Source organism: Heptranchias perlo, chromosome 7 (genome assembly GCF_035084215.1).
Source record: "Heptranchias perlo isolate sHepPer1 chromosome 7, sHepPer1.hap1, whole genome shotgun sequence".
Classification (NCBI taxonomy): Eukaryota; Metazoa; Chordata; class Chondrichthyes; order Hexanchiformes; family Hexanchidae; genus Heptranchias; species Heptranchias perlo.
Window position 1 is genome coordinate 55,769,090 of NC_090331.1, and position 22,461 is coordinate 55,791,550.

The 22,461-nt window shown below is 42.9% G+C and overlaps 1 protein-coding gene across 1 annotated transcript in view; it reads left to right on the top strand.

Moving 5' to 3' along the window:
• The window catches only part of agps (alkylglycerone phosphate synthase), a 169,558-nt gene that overhangs the window by 122,943 nt on the left and 24,154 nt on the right, over positions 1 to 22,461 (top strand). Inside the window, exons 14-17 of the mRNA XM_067987618.1 lie at positions 13,637 to 13,749; positions 18,796 to 18,865; positions 19,529 to 19,590; positions 20,776 to 20,865. Of these exons, the coding sequence (XP_067843719.1) occupies positions 13,637 to 13,749; positions 18,796 to 18,865; positions 19,529 to 19,590; positions 20,776 to 20,865 (335 nt within the window). The remainder of the gene's footprint in view (positions 1 to 13,636; positions 13,750 to 18,795; positions 18,866 to 19,528; positions 19,591 to 20,775; positions 20,866 to 22,461) is intronic.

The window sequence follows — 22,461 nt, forward strand, 5'->3', positions numbered from 1 at the left end:
GCATAGCCTATGATTATGCAGAAATGTGTTTAGAAATTGGGAATCAGTTGTGGTTAAAAATTGTTCAAATTTGAGAATAGTACGAGCAGCCTATGAGATAATTTAGATCTCGACAGTTGTTGATAACTAGTGTATTATAACTGCATCATGATGAATAAGTAATTTAGGCAATCTAGTTTTTTTTAGGTTTTATGACCTTAGTCTAAAAGTTCAGAACATTTGTTGCACGTCTTTCATTCACTATTGCTGCAAACATGGAATGTATATTTCAGAATGCTGCAGTATTTTCAAGAGAATCCCCTATTTTCACCCTGGTTTATATTTGAAGCCTTTGGGATTCTAGGTGTGTCATATGCCATATGCAAATTATTTTCTTTCTTCACATTTCATCTCATTCCAATGAAATTATACAATCACAGCTCTCCTGAAGACACTGAATAATTGCACCACCTGATACCCTGACCTGTACAGATCAGGTTCCATCTTTGGTCTGTGCTGAGTTATTTAATCTCAGTTGAGTCATTGGTGGGTGCTAAAATTGACCGCTGTTGCTGGGTTGGTGAAGGAGGGGTGATGTCCGTCTGTGTTCCTACTCCTCACTGATATCCTAAATGGCTCCTCTGAATACTGTGTATTTGTACGTTGATGAGGATAGATTGGGTGTAACTGCTCTGCCCCCAATGACTCCATATCATGCCAGCTCTTACTGTTAAGTTTTGCGTGTGAAGTATAGCTGCACGAGTGAAGTATGGAGGTGCTAGAACTTTTGCTCAGGACAACAGGGAAGAAAAATGGATGCTAGGCAGAAAGGAAAGTGGGTGGGAAAAAACTGTTGAGAGATGCAGGAGGAATGATGCAAAGTTGCCCCACAGTAATGATTTAGGAGCAGTATGCAATTAAGAGCAAGATGACCAGAACGTACAAATACATAATGTGCGTAACTTATGTAGAGATCTATTTAGGTAAAGGAAATCAATTATGGTTGAAAATAGTCTAACTTTGAAAATGTTGAGCGAGCAATGTAACTCTGGATTTCACATTTGACCTGTGCCAGCTGATAAATTTAGGGCAGTTGACAAGATATGGTCTTAAACGTAGTCTCTGCTCTTCCCTCAGTCCCCCTTTCCCCCCCCTCTTTCCTCCACCCCCCCCACCCCCCCAAAAAAAATCAGTACGTTAACTTTTAAGCAAAAGTTCCCTGATACGGGGAAAATTAATCTTCCTGTTTGCAATTACATTCCAATCACACACAATCCGAGTCGATGCGCATCTTGATACAATCAATTTGAAATACTTGTAGGCAGCCTTTTTTTATGCTGAGCTTATTTAATGGTTGTGTCCACAGGGGTAATTCAGTTTTTGTTAATGTTTTTCACGCAGTTGCATGACAAAAATAAGGTTTTAAAGATAATTAAGCACTGAAATGCTTTAAAAATAGGTAAATTTTTTTATGGTTCTATTTTCAAATGGAAAAATGTGAACTGTGGTCAGTTCAACGTAGGGAAGATTGTATGGGCCTTCGCTGCCATTGAATATGTGTGCCTCTGAGCTTTTTCTATAACTTTGAGAAATAGTTTGTTTCATCATAATTTAATATAAATCGACAGATGACAACACATCTATATTACACACCTGTCCATGTTAATAAATTGTTGCAACTCAAATTCTAGGGCTTCCCACGGTGAGAGGGAACATTTTTTTGTCTTAGACTTGAACATACAAAGAAGTTAAAGTTAGATTTTCCTTTTGAATAAAAGTATTCCTGCCATCCATCAACATCTTTGCTGCTGCAGCTATAGAGAAGGCATGAATGTCTCAAACTGGGCCATGATCTAGAACATACAAATCTGTTCTGCTGCACAGCAAAACAGCCTGGTGCCATAACACTAAAATAGAGTAGCCTGACTCCAACCAAGAGGTCTAATAACCTGCCCATTAGTGGGCCCACTGGGATCTTTGTAGGGATCTAACTCAGCATTGACCTCTAGGTCTGCTCCCAATAGGTTTGGACCACTAACCTGTTCAGAAGATGTGCAACTCCTGTGGAGCTACTGGTTTCCATCTGTGCTTTCAGGCTGGTGTGCAGTAGGTGAGTGGAGGATTTTGAACAACCGTGAAGGCCACAAGTACGTTTCTGTACACTGACTGGGTCTGGTTGAGATTGAAGTTTATTGTACACAAGTCTACACATTTTTGTGAATAAAATAGTGAGGAGAAAAGGAGAAACTGATCTGTGCGTAAGAGAATTAGAATAGCATGACTACAGAGGATGCAGGACAGTGTGGAGGCTAAGTACGAGACTGCCACTCACTATTATTAATCTTAGGTTTTAAAAACTTTGTTTCACTTATTCTATTTATTTGAAGCATTCATTCAAAACTATAAATAAACTCATTCTGAAGTACCTTTTGGACCCAATTGCTGTGTTTCCGATCATAAGATTTCCCCATCCGGACTTATCAAATAGTGGACTGTGGTCCGGAAGTGGATCGTGAAATAATTTTGTGTGGATTGTACTTAAGGCATGAGCATGGACCTAGAGTTGTGTGTATGGAACTGGTTGAGCTGAGGTCACTCAGCTTTCTGAAGTTTATGCTGCAAAGTTGCAATGGATGCAAATGTGGAAAATAAAGATTGTTTTTTAATAATATATGGAATCATAGAATCTTACAGCACAGAAGGAGGCCATTTGGCCCATTGTGCCTGTGCTGGTTCCTTGAAAGAGCTATCCAATTTAGACTTGTAACCCTGCAAATTAGTCCTCTTCAAGTACATGTCCAATTGCCAGATCTTAACAACCCTCTGGGGAAAAAATGCTGTTTCATTTCCCCTCTAGTTTGTTTGCAAGTTATTGTAAATCTATGACCTCTATTTACCAACCCCATTTGTCAGAGGAAACAATTTCTCCCTACTGGCTCTATCAAAACCTCTCATAATTTTGAATACCTCTAAGTCTCCTATTGCCCTTCTCTGCTCTAAGGAGAACAATTCCAGCTTCTCCAATCTCTCCACATAACTGAAGTCCCTTATCCTTGGTATTATAGAATCGTTACAGCACAGAAGGAAGCCATTCGGCTCATCGAGCCCGTGCCTGGTCAACCACTTCTGTACCCTCTCCAAGGCCTTGATATCTTTCCTGAAGTGTGCCTAGAATTGTATGCTGTACTCCAGCTGAGGCCTAACCAGAAAAGCCTTATATTTATTTAGCTGCCTCTTAAAACAAAAATATTACCTTTACAAAGTACATGAATCAAGGAAGCTGGTGGGAGCAGCGATGCAAGTCCAGGTTGTTGCATAGTTTATTTTGTGCTGGATTTGGAGGGACAGAGCAAGATCAGATAAACATGTTGCAAAGTGTTGCTGTGTCATATGATGTACCAAATAGCTATTGTCTTTAATTTATTTCATTCATTTACTTATTTGTTATTACAAAATAAATATATGTGCAACACCTACTCCCCAGCAATGTAAACCTGGCTCAAGACTTGTGTTATGTGACTAACTCTGTTAAAATAGTGGTAGTAGGAAAGAGAGAGGGAGAAGGAGAGAAGTAAATAAAACCAGTAAATAACAGGAGTGAGAGAGTAGGAGGAAACAAAAGCAGAAAGAAAAGAGGATAAGAAACAAGGAAATTGAAGAACATAAAAATAGGTAGATTCTAAATAGAATGGAGGGAACAGCTGAAACCATTGCCTGCAGTTCGTGTGCCATGTGGGAACCCCAGGGCACTCTGGTGTCCTGGGTGACCACGTGTGCAGGAAGTGCCTCTGGTTGCTCAAGCTGAGTTTCTGAGCTTGACGAGCTGCAGGGCATACGGGAGGCTGAGAATTTTCTGGATCGTACGTTCCAGGAGGTGGTCACCCTGCAGCTACAGAGAGCTCAAGACAGTAAGTGGGTGGCTATCTGACAGGGTAGGAAGAGGCAGGCAGTGCAGGAATTCTCCAGGAGTGTGTCGCTCACTTATGACGGTATTGAATGCCAGTGAAGGTAATGACACCTTGAAGGAGTGCAGACCGGAACATGGCACTGTGGGGCAGAAGACTGCATAGGGGGGCGCAGCGAAGCGTAGGAATATAGTGGTTATAGGGGATTCAATAGTCAGGGGTTTCTGAAACCGCAGATGAGAGTCCCACGTGGCGTTGCCTCCCTGGTGCCAGGGTAAAGGACATCGATGAGAGGGTGCAGAACATTTTGAGGAGGTAAAAGTCGTGGTTCATGTGGGAACCAAAGACATGGGAAGGAAAAGGGATGAGGTCCTGTAATCAGTATTTCAAGAGTTAGGGAGGAAGTTAAAAAGCAGGACCTAAAAAGTAATCTCTGGATTCCTCCCAGTGCCAGGCACTAGTGAGTATAGGAATAATACGATAAGGCAGGTTAATTCATTGCTGGGGAAATGGAGCAGGAGGGAGGGCTTCAGATTCCTGGGGCAGGAGGGATCTGTTCAAGATGGACGGATTGCACCTTAACAGAGCTGGGAACAATGTCCTGATGGGGAGGGTTTAAACTAATTTGGCTGGGGGTGGGCACCAGGATGAAACATTGGAGAGGAGAAATAAGGTGGGCAGAGGACTGGGAGCGACAAATACCACAAGTAAAGAGTTCAGAAATAGGAGGGATCAAATGGGGCAAATGCACGGCAGTCTAAGATGAGTTTGGTACGCATGTGGATAAATGCACGTATCATAGTAAAGAAGGTTGGTGAGCTGCAAGCATATGTCGCCACATGGGACTATGCAATAGTGACAATAACCGAGACCTGAATCAAACAAGGGGAGGATTGGGTACTTACTATTCCTGGCTACAAACTGTTCAGGAAAGATAGGGAAGGAAAGGTTGGGGGGGTGGGGGTATGGTGGCAGTATTGATCAAAGAAACTATAATAGCATTGTAGTTGAGGGGTCAAAGAATCTATTTGGGTTAGAATTAAGGAACAATGGAGGAGCTATTACGCTACTGGGTGTATACTATAGGCCTCCAAATTGTGGGAAGGAGATAGGGGAGCAAATTTGCAGGCAAATTGCAGAAAGATGCAAGAACTATAAAGTAGTGATACTGGAAGACTTCAATTATCCCAATATAGACTGGGATAGTAGCAGTGTTGAGGGCAAAGAGGGGGAGGAATTCCTGAAATGTGTACAAGAGAACTTTCTCGATCAGTGTTTTTCCAGCCCAATGAGGCATGAAGTAGTGCTGGATCTAGTTCTGGGGAATGAAGTGGGGCAGGTGGAGCATGTTTCAGTGGGTGAGCATTTGGGGAACAGTGATCATAATATCTATCAGGTTTAGAATAATTATGGATAAGGACAAGGAACAATCAAGCATAAAGATAGTTAACTGGAGGGGGACTAATTTCGCACAAGTTTAAAAAGGGATGTTGCCCAGATTAATTGGAATCAGAAATTGGTAGGCAAAGCAATAATTCAAAGAGGAGATAGTTTGAGTACAGAGTAGATACATTCCCACAAGGGGGAAAGGAAGGCCGTCCAAAGCTTGAACTCCATGGATGACTAAAGATAATAGAGATTAAAATAAAACAGAAAAAGGAGGCTTATGACAAATGTAAGGTTCATTATACAGTAGAGAACTAAGCTTAATACGGAAAGTACAAAGAAGATCTAAAAAATTAATGAGCGGCAAAGAGTATGAGAATAGATTAGCAACTAACATAAAAGGGAACTCAAAAGTCTTTGTATAAACATATAAATAGTAAAAGGATGGGGCTAATTGGGGACAAAAAAGGACATCTTGAGGCAGAGGGTATGGCTGAGATAGTAATTGAGTACTTCGCATCCATCTGCACCAGAGAAGAGGATGCTGCCAATGTAGCAGTAAAGGAAGAGATAGTAATATTGGATCGGATAAAAATAGATAGAGGAGGTACTTAAAGGTAGGCAGTACTCGAGTAGAAAAGTCACCCGATCCAGATGGGATGCATCCTAGGTTACTGAGGGAAGTAAGGGTAGAAATTGCAGAGGCTCTGGCCACAATCTTCCAATCCTCCATAGATATGGGGATGGTGCCAGAGGACTAGTGGATTGCAAATGCTACACCCCTGGTTCAATAAAGGGGAGAGGATAAACCCGGCAATTACAGGCCAGTCCTGAGTTGCCAACCTGGTGAAGCTACAACAGAGGACTACATATATGCTAAACAGTGGAAGCAACATGCCATAGACAGAGCTAAGCGATTCCACAATCAACGGATTAGATCAAAGCTCTGCAGTCCTGCCACATCCAGTCGTGAATGGTGGTGGACAATTAAACAACTAACGGGAGGAGGAGGCTCCGTGAACATCCCCATCCTCAATGATGGCGGAGTCCAGCACATGAGTGCAAAAGACAAGGCTGAAGCGTTTGCAACCATCTTCAGCCAGAAATGCCAAGTAGATGATCCATCACTGCCTCCTCCCGATATCCCCACCATCACTGAAGCCAGTCTTCAGCCAATTCGATTCACTCCACATGATATCAAGAAACGGCTGAGTGCACTGGATACAACAAAGGCTATGGGCCCCAACAACATCCCGACTGTAGTGCTGAAGACTTGTGCTCCGGAACTAGCCGCGTCTCTAGCCAAACTGTTCTGGTATAGCTACAACACTGGCATGTACCCGACAATGTGGAAAATTGGCCAGGTATGTCTTGTCCACAAAAAGCAGGACAAATCCAATCCGGTCAATTACTGCCCCATTAGTCTACACTCAATCATCAGCATCAAGCGGCACTTACTCACCAATAACCTGCTCACCGATGCTCAGTTTGGGTTCCGCCAGGACCACTCTGCTCCAGACCTCATTACGGTCTTTGTCCAACCATGGACAAAAGAGCTGAATTCCAGAGGTGAGGTGAGAGTGACTGCCCTTGACATCAAGGCAGCATTTGACCGAGTGTGGCACCAAGGAGCCCTAGTAAAATTGAAGTCAACGGGAATCAGGGGGAAAATTCTCCAGTGGCTGGAGTCGTACCTAGCACAAAGGAAGATGGTAGTGGTTGTTGGAGACCAATCATCTCAGCCCCAGGACATTGTTGCAGGAGTTCCTCAGGGCAGTGTCCTTGGCCCAACCATCTTCGGCTGCTTCATCAATGACCTTCCCTCCATCATAAGGTCAGAAATGAGGATGTTCGCTGATGATTGTACAGTGTTCAGTTCCATTTGCAACCCCTCAGATAATGAAGCAGTCTGTGCCCGCATGCAGCAAGACCTGGACAACATCCAGACTTGGGCCGATAAGTGGCAAGTAACATTTGTGTCAGTCATGTGCCAGGCAATGATCATCTTGAACGAGAGAGAGTCTAACCACCTCCCCTTGACATTCAGTGGCATTACCATCGCTGAATCCCCCACCATCAACATCCTGGGGGTCACCATTGACCAGAAACTTAACTGGACCAGCCATATAAATACTGTGGCTACAAGAGCAGGTCAGAGGCTGGGTATTCTGCGGCGAGTGACTCACCTCCTGACTCCCCAAAGCCTTTCCACCATCTACAAGGCACAAGTCAGGAGTGTGATGGAATACTCTCCACTTGCCTGGATGAGTGCAGCTCCAACAACACTCAAGAAGCTCGACACCATCCAGGACAAAGCAGCCCGCTTGATTGGCACCCTATCCACCACCCTTAACATTCACTTCCTTCACCATTGGCGCATCGTTGCTGCAGTGTGTATCATCCACAGGATGCACTGCAGCAACTCGCCAAGGCTTCTTCGACAGCATCTCTCAAACCTGCGACCTCTACCACCTAATAGGACAAGGGCAGCAAGCACATGGGAACAACACCACCTGCACGTTCCCAAGTCACACACCATTCCGACTCGGAAATATATCGCCGTTCCTTCATCGTTGCTGGGTCAAAATCCTGTAACTCCCTAACCAACAGCACTGTGGGAGAACCTTCACCACACGGACTGCAGCGGTTCAAGAAGGCGGCTCACCACCACTTTCTCAAAGGCAATTGGGGATGGGCGATAAATGCTGACCTTGCCAGCGACGCCCATGAACGAATAACAAAAAAAGTCTCCCTAACATCGGTGGTGGTTGAACTTTTAGAGACAATAATCTGAGACAGAATTAATTGGAAATGTATGGGCGAATAAATGAAAGTCAGCATGGATTTGTTAAAGGAAAAATCATGTTTGACTAACTTGATTGAGTACTTTGAAGTAACAGAGAGGGTTGATTATTTGATTAAAATACCACATAATAGACTTGTGAGCAAAATTAACGCCCATGAGATTAAAGGGACAGCGGTACCGTGGATACAAAATTGGATCAGGGACAGAAACCAGAGGGTAGTGGTGAACGGTTGTTTTTCAGACTGGAGAGAAATGTACAGTAGTGGTCCCCAGGGGTTGGTATAAGGGCCACTGCTCTATTTGACGTACATTAATGACCTGGACTTGGGCATAGAGAGTATTATTTCAAAGCTTGCAGATGAGAAAAAACTCAAATGTGGTAAACAATGTAGAGGATAGTAATAGACTTCAGGAGGACATAAGACAAGCTGATGAAATGGGCAGACGCCATGGCAGATGAAATTTAACGCAGAGAAGTATGAGGTGATACATTTTGGTAGGAAGAATGAGGAGAGGCAATTTTTAAAAGGGGTGCAGGAACCGAAAGACCTGAGCGTGTATGTACACAAATCTTTGAAGGTGGCAAGCAGGACAAGTGGAGAAGGCTGTTTTTTTTTAAAAAGCATATGGGATAATGGAGGCATAAAGTACAAAAGCTGGGAAGTTACGCTAAACCTTTATAGAACACTGGTTAGACCTCAGCTGGAGTGTTGTGTTCAATTCTGGGCACCACACTTTAGGAACGATGTCAAGGCCTTCGAGAGGATGCAGAAGAAATTTTCCAGAATAGTACCAGGAATGAGGGACTTGAGTTATGTGGAGAGACCTGAGAAGCTGGTGTGGTTCTCTTTAGAGCAGCGAAGGTTAAGAGGAGATTTGATGGAGGTGTTCAAAATCATAAAGGGTTTTGATAAGAGTAAATATGGAGAAACTGTTTTCAGCGGCAGAAGGGTCAGTAACCAGAGGACACATATTTAAGGTGATTGGCAAAAGAACCAGAGGCGACATGAGGAAACTTTTTTACGCAGCAAGTTATGATCGAGAATGCACTGCCTGAAAGGGTGGTGGAAGCAGTTTCAATAATAGCTTTCAAAAGGACATTAGATAAATACTTGAAGGGAAAAATTTACAGGGCCATGGGGAAAGAGCAGGGGAGTGGGACTAATTGGATAGCTCTACCAAAGAGCTGACCCAGGCACACTGGGCCGAATGGCCTCCTTCTGTGCTGTATCATACTATGAAGGTGAAATTAAAAGTTTTTTTCAACTATGTTACGGGTGAGTTGGTATTTGGTTACTTTGGTTCACTTTAATCCAAAATCACATTTTAAAATGCCTATCTTTATCGAAGAAGAAGAATTGTGTGCATTATTTGCTATATAAATGATAGGCTCCAATCTGTAATGCCAGTGAATTTTTTGTTGTGCTTAATTGTTTTGAAGTTACTGCTACGATTATCTGCAGCAGCAGGGAGAGAATAACAGAGAAATGTCAGAGAACAGATACGGAGAGTGTAATAGAGAGAAAGTGGATGGAACACAAATGTAGAGAGGTAGAGCGAGTTATATTGATTTTTAAAAAAAAGATTGATTTCCACTTGGACTTTGTTTAAATTAGTGAATGAGGAAAGTGAATTTTATCTGACTATAATTGGGAGCCTCTGCACCAAATTATATATTATGGAAACATATGGGTGTGGCACTATAGTAACCAGTTTAAAATGTCTTCTGTGATTTTCTGAGATTTCTTTTGGTGTCTTAAGGGGAGGGGATGGGATGGGATGGGGTGGGGTTGACTAAATTTACATTAGCTTGTTTGAAATGGACTCTGGTATGCAAAGAAAATGTCTCACTGCTGTTTATAGGGATGCCTCATACTTCCTTGTCAGGCCAAACCATTGTTTTTCTCTCATATGCAGGTTGACTGCTGCAACTGCAGTGGTTCTTTTATCGGGGAGAATTGTAATTAGCAACTTGTTTACCTACTTATTGAGTGTTGTCCTACCTTGGTGTTATGCTACGTGCAGGGAACTGGTAGGATGTGTCAGGAGCTGAAGGGAAACTCCACGAGTTCAGTCCTACAAAGATTTTTATCACCGGCGTATGGGTCAAAGTTACTGAATGGAACTCATTGAATTTTTATTATTTTGAAACTGATACTCTAAGTGAATTATTGTAATCTAGCTAAATCTGTTTTTGCTCTTGCTTCTGTTTAATAATAAATTTGATTCCTAATTTTTCAGCCTAAGTGGTATGGTCTGTGAACATGGTGTTTATTGTCAGAGATCAGGAGTAATACTCTCTGCACTGATATTGATATCTCTTCAGATGATAGAAATCATTAGCCTTTTCATAGAATCATAGGTTACAGCATGGAAGGAGGCCAATAGAGTCCGCACTGGCTCTACGCATGAGCAATCCAGCTAGTCCCACTCCTCCGCCCTGCACATTTTCTCGTTTCAAGTACTTATCCAGTTCCCTTTTGAAGGCTGTGATTGAATCTGCCTCCACCACTCCCTCGGGCAGTGCATTCCAGATCCCAACCACTCACTGTGTTTAAAAAAAAAAGAGTTTTTCCTCACGTCACCTTTTGGTTCTTTTGCCAATCACTGTAAATCTTTGCCCTCTGATTCTTGACCCTTCCACCAATGGGAATAGTTTCTCTCTACTCTGTCTAGACTCTTCATGATTTTGAATACCTCTATCAAATCTCCTCTCAACCTTCTCTGTTCCAAGGAGAACAATTCCAGCTTCTCCAGTCCTCCTCACTGTTCATTACCATTCCAAGTTTTGTGTCATCAGCAAATTTTGAAATTGTGCCCTGTACACCCAAGTCCAAGTCATTAATATATATCAAGAAAAGCAGTGGTCCCAGCACCGACCCCTGGGGAACACCACTGCACACTTCCCTCCAGTTCGAAAAACAACCGTTCACCACTACTCTCTACTTCCTGTCATTTAGCCAATTCTGTATTCATGTTGCTATTGCCCCCTTTATTCCATGGGTCGCAATCTTAATAGCAAGCCTTAATAGCAAATCAAAAAGTTAGTATGCAGGTGCAGCAGGTGATCAAGAAGGCCAACGGAATGTTGGCTTTTATTGCTAGGGGGATAGAATATAAAAACAGGGAGGTATTGCTGCAGTTATATAAGGTATTGGTGAGACCGCACCTGGAATACTGCATACAGTTTTGGTCTCCATACTTAAGAAAAGACATACTTGCTCTCGAGGCAGTACAAAGAAGGTTCACTCGGTTAATCCCGGGGATGAGGGGGCGGACATATGAGGAGAGGTTGAGTAGATTGGGACTCTACTCATTGGAGTTCAGAAGAATGAGAGGCGATCTTATTGAAACATATAAGATTGTGAAGGGGCTTGATTGGGTGGATGCAGTAAGGATGTTCCCAAGGATGGGTGAAACTAGAACGAGGGGGCATAATCTTAGAATAAGGGGCTGCTCTTTCAAAACTGAGATGAGGAGAAACTTCTTCACTCAGAGGGTGGTAGGTCTGTGGAATTTGCTGCCCCAGGAAGCTGTGGAAGCTACATCATCATTAAATAAATTTAAAACAGAAATAGACAGTTTCCTAGAAGTAAAGGGAATTAGGGGTTACGGGGAGCGGGCAGGAAATTGGACATGAATTTAGATTTGAGGTTAGGATCAGATCAGCCATGATCTTATTGAATGGCGGAGCAGGCTCGAGGGGCCGATTGGCCTACTCCTGCTTCTATTTCTTATGTTCTTAAGCCTAACATGTGGCACTTTATCAAACACTTTTTGAAAATCCATCTACATCACATCAACTGCATTGCCCTTAACTACCCTCTCTGTTAGCTCATCAAAAACTCTATCAAGCTGGTTAAACACGATTTGCCGTTAACAAATCCGTTAAAAAGATTTCTGTACCATTTCAGCTGCATACCTCAAGGGTTCTTTTTGGCCGGAGGTTCGTTATCCCAGATACTTGTTGCACAGGGTCAAATTTTCATAACATAGGAAACGTGTACTTACTTAATAAGGTTGACCTTTTGTGGTGAGCACAACTAAAAGGTATCTGGAGAGTCCCTGAATTGTAACAGTAATCATGTAGGGTTTGCACTTAACAATGTTTTAAAATAAAAATTGGCTTGAGTGCATCATTTCTCCAAGCATTTGAGTTTCTGATACTCAAAGCAGTTAATGATTTTGGTGACTAATTTCTACATATTAATAATATGACCTGGCAGTAGGCATGGAAATCAGCAATCTGAGTATTCAATTTTAAACTATTGTGTTAAATTGACCAACTCAATTATATTTTGAATCTAAAAAGCAGGTTCTTTGCTGAAAGGTTGAACTTGGAGTGAAACTAGTGTACATCTGTTTGTCATAATTTGAGTTTTTAAAAAAAAACAGCCTTTACTGCTACAGTTTAACTTATCTACGATAGATACACAAGCCGCTCATTCATTGTCAATGGCTAGAAATCTAGGCCTTTGTGAACTATTCAGTGAATGAGTTTCCCTTTCTAAGATTGGGTGCGGCAACCTTACTCCAAACTTAAAGCTTGCAGGTTTCTAAGCCAACATAAGATTGTTGCCATAATATTTTATTAAAATGTTTGATTTCCTAGATTTCTTAGGCATTTAAAACTTTTTCCAACAGTTGCTAAAGATTCAATATGTTGCAACGGTGTGCTCAGTACCTCATTGCTCTTCCTCCAGACTTCTATTTAATTTTGTTCTTTTCTCCTACTTAACCCTATTGGATGCATGTGATTCACATTGGGGAAACCACCAATACAAGTGTTTTTTTCAAGCTGGTTTGACCATGTATTTTGCCAAATTCATTAGATTGGCTCCTTTTTAATAGCAGGCTGGAACTGGCTATATATATATGCATAGAACCTCAGTAAGTTTAAATTTTAATTGTTAACCAATTCTTTGGTTTTCTGTCATTGCTACATTTGTTTAGCTAGATGGACACCATTAACTTAAATTAAGTTGTGCCAAAATTGCCCAAAACCATAGTAACTTTTAAAAATGGCATAATTATTTTATACTTAAATACAAAATAGTGCAATATTTTTGAAAATTGGGTCTTCCCAGTTTACGATAACACTTGCATATCTGCAAGGTCAAAAATATTTTGTTTAAATTACCTCCACTTTTTGCCAAGATTTTTGTGAAGGTAGCTAGTCATTCAAGTGATATTTTTTTTGTTTTAGAAATTTGATTCCAAGGGAGTGGATGGTGTAATAGTGTGGAAAGCTGTTCTTCCACTGCTGGGTTATGGATTCAAATCCAGTAAATGGTGCCCGCTTGAGGTTGATTCTAAGACAAGCTGTTGAAATTGGGTAGGAAGAGCTTTGCTTTGCACCTGGCAGATTTGATTCCAGACACTTGTGGGGAATTGGTGATATTTCCCTTCCCTAAATGTACTATCAGAACCTGGTGGTTATTCTAAAATACAATTAATTACACTGTTCAAATGTAAATGTTTAAGATGTCTCTGGTTTTAAATACACCCTCACATCTTCAAATTCTATCTAAAATTCGCATACTTTTTTTTATTTCCACAGTTCAAGGGATTTGATCCCAATGAGTTATGCGTAGCTACCCTACTTTTTGAGGGTAGCAGAGAGAAGGTTCTTCAACAGGAAAAGCATGTCTATGATATTGCTGCTAAAGTTGGGTAAGACTTCAAAAAATAATCCTGGACCATGTCGTGAGTTTCCAAGATAACGTTCTTGGTTCCAATTGCATGCAATGCACTTACAAATCCCAACTAGCAAGACATTAAGTTTCTGTAATCATTAGCTTACAATGTAAGGTGGAAGTCAATGTATATGAGCTATAGATGGAGAATAAAATCCGTAGCTGTTGAAGCTATGTATAGCCACTTTAGGAAATTGTACAATGGCTTTTTTAGCCATCTTATTCCTGCATGATTTAATTTTTGCCGTACAGTGGGCAAGGATGCTACCCAGTCTGTCCTTCAATTTATTCTGGGTAGATGGTGGTCAGAGTTTCTACAGAATAATTGTAAGTTAATAAATGAGAATGAGGTTCTGCATGTGTCTATTTAGATTTGTCCGTGTATATAGATTTTGTTCTAAATTGGCTGACTGTACTCCGCAGTTGTTTCTGAATTGCCTTAATGGGCTCGATTTTAAAAGGGCGCCAGGATGACATGGGTTGGGGAGGGGGTGGTCAATGAGCGCATGGCAAACCCAAATAATAAAAAGTTACCGTTACCAACGCAATTGTGACTTAATTGGTGCCCCTTAACCTTGTCTGAGTTTGCCGTCCGAAAGCTGCGCAGCGGCGGACTGTGCATCCGCATGAAAGGGCCGTTGCTCCAATGGGTTTTGCTGGAGCAAAGAGCCAGAAGACCCAGTGGAGCAGCACAGGGGCAAGGCTGCTCCAAGATTCACCGATGCCTCACTTCAGGTGCTACTAACCGGGGTGAGGAGGAGGAGGGAACTATTTTACCCGGTCAACAGGAGGAAGTGCCCTCCCTGTGCCACCAAGAAGGCCTGGCTCAAGGTGGCAGAGGAGGTCACCAGCAGTAGCAACATTTGCCACACTTGGGTCTGGTGCAGGAAGCGTTTCAATGACCTTACTAGGTCAGCAAAAGTGAGTACACCTACTGATTCTCCTGCATTCTGTGTTCCACTTCAACCCTCCCCACCCCACCAACTCATTCTGCACTGCTAAGACTACTCCATCACATCACTCCTCATGCCCACTTAAGGTTCAGCCTTAATTTACCTGCACTTACTGAGCACTTCCTCCCCTTCCCATTTGTGATCCCACCACTACCCCTCACCCCAATCCTGATCCAATGTGATATCTCTGTCTCATAGCCTCTGATGCACATCTTTCGCAGTCAGCCTTACCCAAAGCAATGCATTCATTGGCTGGCCACTTCACCATCACTCACTCGCATGTTTATACTTTCTCCCCTTCTAGAAGAAGAGAGCGCAAACTGTACGCGAGAGGGCAAGGACTGGAGGGGGGGGGGTGGCCACCACAAAAAGTAGTCCTCAGAGGCGGAGGAGAAGGCCCTGCAGATCAGCCGCTCCCTCTAGTGCCTGTCCATCGGGGACGCTGAGACTGGCACCCCACAAATGTCTGGTGACACAACTTTAACATTCATCACACACAACATGAATTGATGTCAACAATGCTTGGCATGTTGAACACCTCAGTATGCTCATCGTGACATGACACATCTGTGATGCTTAATACTGCCTTCTGGTCTCTTACAGGCCCTTCAACGACCACAGTGATGGGAGAGTACAATTCCTCAGAGGACCTCCTGGCCTCCGAGGGCGCACCATCACATCTTAATGAGCCATCCACCAGCGCAGATATTCACACCTCAGTGGGTCCTAGTAGTCAGTTAGTTACATTGGCACCTGATGAGTCACCACACACAAGTGAGCACAAGCAGACACTCATGGCAGGGGCAGCTGTGGAGAGTCTGCGTTGGTGAGCATACTCCTCTCCAGGCTCTGCTCAGCTGGATGCAGATGTTGAACCCCAGGGGCCATCCTTTTAAAAGGAGAATGATAGAGGGACAGCAGCACATTTGCAAGGTACTGGAACAGGAGCCATGCACACTCTCCACAATAGCGCAGAGGATGGAGAAGTCCAACTCCTGCATTGGTAGAATGGTGGCACAGGTACGTGAGGAACTGTCTGAGATAGTATTGCAGGTAAGTGTGGGAATGTCTGCTGTGGAGAGAAGGCAAGCCTCCATTGAACTTCAAGCACAGCTCACAAATGAGTCCGTTCAGGCCCTGACACTGGCTATTCGGACTCACGGTGAACAACATTCTACCGCCTTAAACAGGCTGACAGATACTTTACAACTGGGCTTCCTGTTTATCATACAAGTCCTTCAAACTGTTCTCCAGCTGAGTGGTAGGAGTGAAATGGGCCTGGTCCAGGAGAGGGATGATGGTGAAAGGGGACATGGAAGTGGGGACGCCACTCAAAGCGCTCCCACATCTCACCCGTTGCCCCCCTCTCAACCACTACCTGCAATGCAGCCTCCTCTCCATGTGGCCGAGTCTGCCCCGCATAGGTGCAGGTGGAGCAGTCTTTGAAGGGGCTCTCACGGGCTCCAAAACCCAGAGGGCGTAGGCTGAAAGCATCTAAGCAGTCCAGCCATGGACATGAGCAACCTGCCACTACCTCTGCTGCAGCCACAGGGGATGAATTACATAGAAGCAGGAGGAAGAGAAAGGCTAAGGATTTGTGATCACGAAGGGTATGTACAAGGGTGAATGACAGACTGTCAAGTTTTTCATTTATGTTTGATTTTTGTTAGTCACATTAAATGTTTTCATTCTCACCACTACTGCCACATCTTGCCCATTCTTGACTGGCTTTTGTAATGACGCCCTTTCATGTGCTTCATCGTGAATGGCAACACTTGATGCCACCCGTGGGTCACTTTACAATGGGTGTAGTTGCAGGACTGTTTTGTGCAGGGGGTGGGGGGGGCGCTGGTGTTGGCGCTGCTCTTTCCAGGTGGTGTGAGGACTGGACTCTTCTCACTTTCTGATCTTACGAGAACCGTTCACATATATGTGACTCTCTGGCCTCATGAGCAGCCAGGTGAGCCGCTGCTCTGCCCATGGGTTTGTCCTCCTGCATCAGCTCCTGCTCCCCCTCAATGTGGATGGTGGATGAGGGCATGGGGTCTCATCAACTGGTAGCCCTGTCTGTTGCGCCATGTTGTGCAGGACACAACACACTATTATAATGCGACCCACTCTTGCTGGTGGGTATAAAAGTGCTCCCCCAGAATGATCGAGGCACTGAAATCGCATCTTCAGCAGTCCTATCGCATGTTCAATAATAGACCTGATGGTGATGGGACTGTCATTGTATCAACGCTGATGCTCGCTGATGGGGTTCGTCAAAGGGGCCATGAGCCACGTGTGCAGGGGGTATCCCTTGTCCCCGAGGAGCCAGCCCTAAAGGGTGTTCGGTGTGTGGAAGAGGCCCTGGATGTTGGATTCCCTCTGAATGAAGGAATCGTGGCAGCTGACAGGGAATCTGGTGCACACGTGAAGGAATCTTTTGAGGTGGTCACAAACGAGCTGAGCGTTGATGGAGTGATGCCCCTTTCTGTTGATGAACAGTCCTGGCTCGTGTGAAGATGCTCGTATTCCAAAAGGGTGCAATCGATTGCACCCTGTACCCGTGGGAAGCCAGCCGCAGAGTGGAATCCCACTGCCCTCTCCGCCTGGCTGAGGTCGTCCATGGGGAAGTTGATTTATTGCGAGGCCCTGTGAAACAAACTGTCGGTGACCTACCTTATGCACTTGTGTGCTGATTGCTGATGACTGAGACCCCGGCGATATCACCGGTGCCACCCTGGAATGATCCAGAGGCGAAGAAGTTGAGGACAGTGGTCACTTTAACTCCGGATAATGTGATGCTGCCAGACCCAGCCGGGAGCAGCTTGAAGGAGGCTGCAGTTATCTGCGACCGCCTGGCGACTCACTCTCAGCCTCTGAATGCACTGCTCCTCAGAGGTCCAGGAAGCTGAGCCTCGTTCTGCAGACCCTCTGACTAAGGTAGTGCCTCCTGCGATGTCTGTTGTTCCCCTCTGTGCTCTTGTGCAGGTGCCTGTGGTGCAGCACTGTGTTGTAGAGCTACAAGTGGCGGAAGTGCACCACTGTGCCTGGCGAGGATGGTGATGTTGCTCGTCCTCGGTGAATGCAGCCATCGCGCCCCCCATCCTGATGATGTCAGTTTGAGGTGATCTGAAAAGTTGGTAAATATGTGTAAACCGAGAATTTTCAGTCTAAACACAAAGATCTCCCAGCCAAAAGTTTGTGTGAGAGAACTGAGGGCTCTGCTGCAATAACTCACCTTTTTATCCCTATCTGTTAAACAGGGATTTAAATGTCCAAATGGCTGCCAGCTGAAACACAACTCGTTTCACAAAGCACAAGAAACACGCTGAGGCAGTGTTGAAATCGCTTGGCTTTACTCCTAATTAGATTTATGCACATTTCAAGTATTTTACGTACTTGAATTCCTTGTTTAAATATCGTCCCGCCGGCTTTAATAGCCAGCGTGACCTCTGGGTTCTAGAATGGCATGCGCACCCAGATGACTCTGGGTTGTGCGCATTCTTAGGTGTGTTGGAGCCGGGATTTCTGCCCGCTCCTGGAAATCCCAATTTTCTTCGCCCCCACACACCTGCAGTTTCATTTTAAAATAGAGCCGAATGAGTTAGAAGGGCAATATCATTACCATGTACAGTGCTATCCCAAACCAGAGGGAATGACTATCTTAATTCTTTGAAGTGAAATACTGAACGTTTTACTGTTTATTGTTGGCTTGTTGAGTAAATGAGGGTAGGGAGTGAGAGAAAAGTAAGGATAGTGTTGCCACATGAATGACTGTTTTCTTAAAATGTAAATGCAATATAGCCTCATTCAGTTCAGTTTTTTGTGTAATGTATGTGATCTATCCCCCAATTCTTGTGTATCAACCAACAGTTTTTTTTTAAGAAGGTCTTGCAGTGGTTGTATTTCCTGCTCACAACAGAGCCCCATGCATGTGTGTTGAAATGCAAAAAGAGTGCTGATTACTGGCCCCCAGTTAAGATAAAATGTAATTGCCAAATACATCATAAATGAATAAAATTGATTTCTGTAAACTGTTGCCTTATCTCAAGATGAATATATTCAAGTGTTTATGATTACAGGGGCTTGGCAGCCGGAGAAGATAATGGACAGCGGGGCTATATGCTAACATTTGTTATTGCTTACATTCGGGTACGTTGCTTGTTGATATATTAGGTTTCCTTTCTCACTTTTAATATAGCAATTTTGGTGTATTTTCTTTTACACAGCAAAAAGTTATGAAGATGAATTTGGGGGAAAATCGAAGATTTAACCAGTTGAAAGTTCTAAACCTGTTGGGAGATATTCAATTCAGAACCATTACTAACATTTTCGCATTAACATGCTTCTAGACGGCACTTTTATTTTAGCAGGCCAGTTAAGTTTAAAACTTTTTTTTTGTTGATTTTATTCAAACTCCTTTCACAGCTCTTTAACCATCATCCATATTCAACATGATGAGGAAGTTTAAGCTCCTGTTGTGACTTAAAGCTAATTCTTCCTCTTTATTCTGGGATGGGAGGATGGTGATTTCTGTTTCAAAGAACCGATTGGTAGTTTTGTTCTCGTGGCATGGTCGCCCCACCTAGTGCAAAGACCGAGAACTGGTAAAACTGCATTTGTGGATTACTGGTTGGAATACTCATAATCACGGAAAAGCGAACACCACTATTGCTATAGCTGACTGTAGCAAATTAAACAGAATGTTTCTTCTTCTGATAAAGGGGATCATTTCTTCTTGGTATTTTAGAGTAAAGTTACTGTGTAATGTATAAGAAACCCTGTTTCTAACACTATACTGTGTATGTTCCTTAGGACTTGGGCATGGACTATTACATCATAGGAGAATCATTTGAAACCTCTGTTCCTTGGGACCGGTAAAGAATTCTTGTAAACAGTTCTTACTGAAAGACATTTTTATTCTACTCTAGTATTTATATCTTGATGAAATAGTTAATGCTCATTATAGTTGTAATTTCTAGCTTATGCAATTCTGCCTAAAGAAAAACACTGCTCACTTTTAAAACTTGCAGCTGCATCAAGCTTCTTTTCATGATTCATACCGTTAGAGGAGGTCCAAATGCACAGTCCTGTATTGGCCGTGATAATAGTCACTGCAGTAGGCCCAACCCCAATTTAGAATTACCATGACATTCTGGTAATAGGCAGTCCCTCTATGAATAGAGACTTTAGGAACAATATCTGCAGGTGTTGCGTACTGTTATTGATCTCAGCACATAACCCAAACTTAATGTAGAATTTCAGTGGGAGTATTTAAGAAGATTACAGGTTCTTAATGTACCTATCCCCATCATAAGAGCCACTTCCAGCAGGATCTTCAGTACTATGACATTCACTCCATACTTCAGCTACTTTTAGTGTGGCAGGCTCTGAGTTGGAGGAGAAATTCGGGTCATCAGTCAGCATAAGGGTTAAGTGAAACATCAGTTCTTGAAGTGATGCAATTAGGCTTCAACCATTGGCTATTCTGATGCAATCACAAGTTTCATGGTAGCTCATTTTTCAAAATTACCTGTTCATGACTTAGCTCTATTCCCCCTCCACCCTAACTAGCAGCAGGTGAGCTTTTCTGAATTGTCCGTGCCAATCGTATTTCAAGCAATATGACTTAGTTCCCCAAGCACCACCATATTCATAAACCCAGCTATCAAATTCAATCTCCTAAAGATAGATAGGGGTTAGTAAATTCAGAAAACATAGAGCCTAGATGCAAATTATCCACTTACTATCCATTTTTAGTGTGTGGTTGCACTTTGTGTTACCAAAAATATTAATTTGAGAAATGTGTTTGATAACTTTCATGTACAAAATGTCTCACCCCTTCCACCTCGACCTTGTCCTAGCAGAAGAAATGTACATGGTACAATATTTTAAAGTCTGTGGTTTAAAAATCACTGATTTTTACTATTGGTTTTGCAAAAGAATTGTTTCAGAAAGGCAATTCCTAAACAGCTTTTTACCAGCATGCTTGGTTGCATTAAGCAGAGAAACTGTTTCCACCTGTAAATAGGCCTAACATTTTATTTAATGTGTATTTTTAGGGTGCTTGACCTTTGCAGGAATGTGAAGGAGAAACTAGTAAGAGAATGTAAAGAAAGAGGTGTCCAGTTTCCCCCTCTTGCTACATGCAGGTAAGTAATTTTTAAAAATCTGACTCTCAAAATGTTCAGTTTTTGTGATTTGCCCCCTTTAGATTCAAAATAGTTTGACATTTACCCCCGTCCATGTGAATGCATAATTGACTATCCTGTCCTTTTCTGGGAATAGCCAGCTGGGCCAACACTTTCCCATTTGACATTGAAATGCAATACTTAATCCTGTAGGATATATTTCCCAAGCAATATTAGGCAGCCAACTAGGCAAGACAGATTTGATTATTTATCCTCAGCAAATATTGACCACAATGAGCGTGAGACTGTTTTTCAGTGTTGTTAGTTCTTAGTTCTGAACAGACGTTTGTAGTAGTAATTACTATGATTTGGTTTATCCTTTACTTATATTGAGAAGCTATGTTTTTGGTATAAGCAAACATTGATTTGGATTTATTTTTAAGCTATACAATAAATAACTGGGGCACTCCATAAGTGTGTTCAATTTCCAGTTACAACATTTTTTTCATTCATAGCTATCTGACTTTCCCTAATATCAGGCGATCTTATTGAAACACATAAGATTGTGAAGGGGCTTGATCGGGTGGATGCGGTAAGGATGTTCCCAAGGATGGGTGAAACTAGAACTAGGGGGCATAATCTTAGAATAAGGGGCTGCTCTTTCAAAACTGAGATGAGGAGAAACTTCTTCACTCAGAGGGTAGTAGGTCTGTGGAATTTGCTGCCCCAGGAAGCTGTGGAAGCTACACCATTAAATAAATTTAAAACAGAAATAGACAGTTTCCGAGAAGTAAAGGGAATTAGGGGTTACGGGGAGCGGGCAGGAAATTGGACATGAATTTAGATTTGAGGTTAGGATCAGATCAGCCATGATCTTATTGAACGGCGGAGCAGGCTCGAGGGGCCGATTGGCCTACTACTCCTCCTATTTCTTATGTTCTTATCTCTGGAAGTTCTGTACAGACTACCAAGTGGAAAACAGCAATACTGGCCTGAATAAGCGAGTTGAGTGCTCTGCCCACTTTTGGGCAGCAAAAATGGCTGCCTGCACCTCCAGGGTGGCTATTAATTTTGCTGTGCTCCTACTGCCTCCAGAGGTGACTGGGGAAAACCATATCTTAAGGGGAGTTCAGATTCCTCTGAAGGCAGTGATGCTGCCCTTTACCTTATGCTGTTGCTGTGGAGCAGTACTGTAAGGCAAATGCAGCCGTATTGCAACTTTTTAAAAATTGCTCATATGGTACCAACCATATAGTAGCTTTTGCAATACTGTAATAATGTATGAGGTGGAGTCAGTAAATTTATCACTTCAATTTCTGATCATAACAACAAACGTTCCAAGGCACTTCAGAGTGACGATCCGGATTCTTTCCCCTCAGTCTGGTTCAGTAAAAACTGAGTCGAATACATTTTAAAGTTCAACACAACTTTAATAGCAGGGTTCTTAGTCTGCAGCATTGATTTGGACTCCTGATAGAGTCCCTCTATGCTGGCAGAGCAAGAACAAGAAACGTACAGAAATCCACACGTTTTTATACAGATCAATAGGGGTTGGAACATACTTAACGAGGGTCAACACCAATCATAAGCCGGGCATAGGTTGCCATGCGAGGTTAC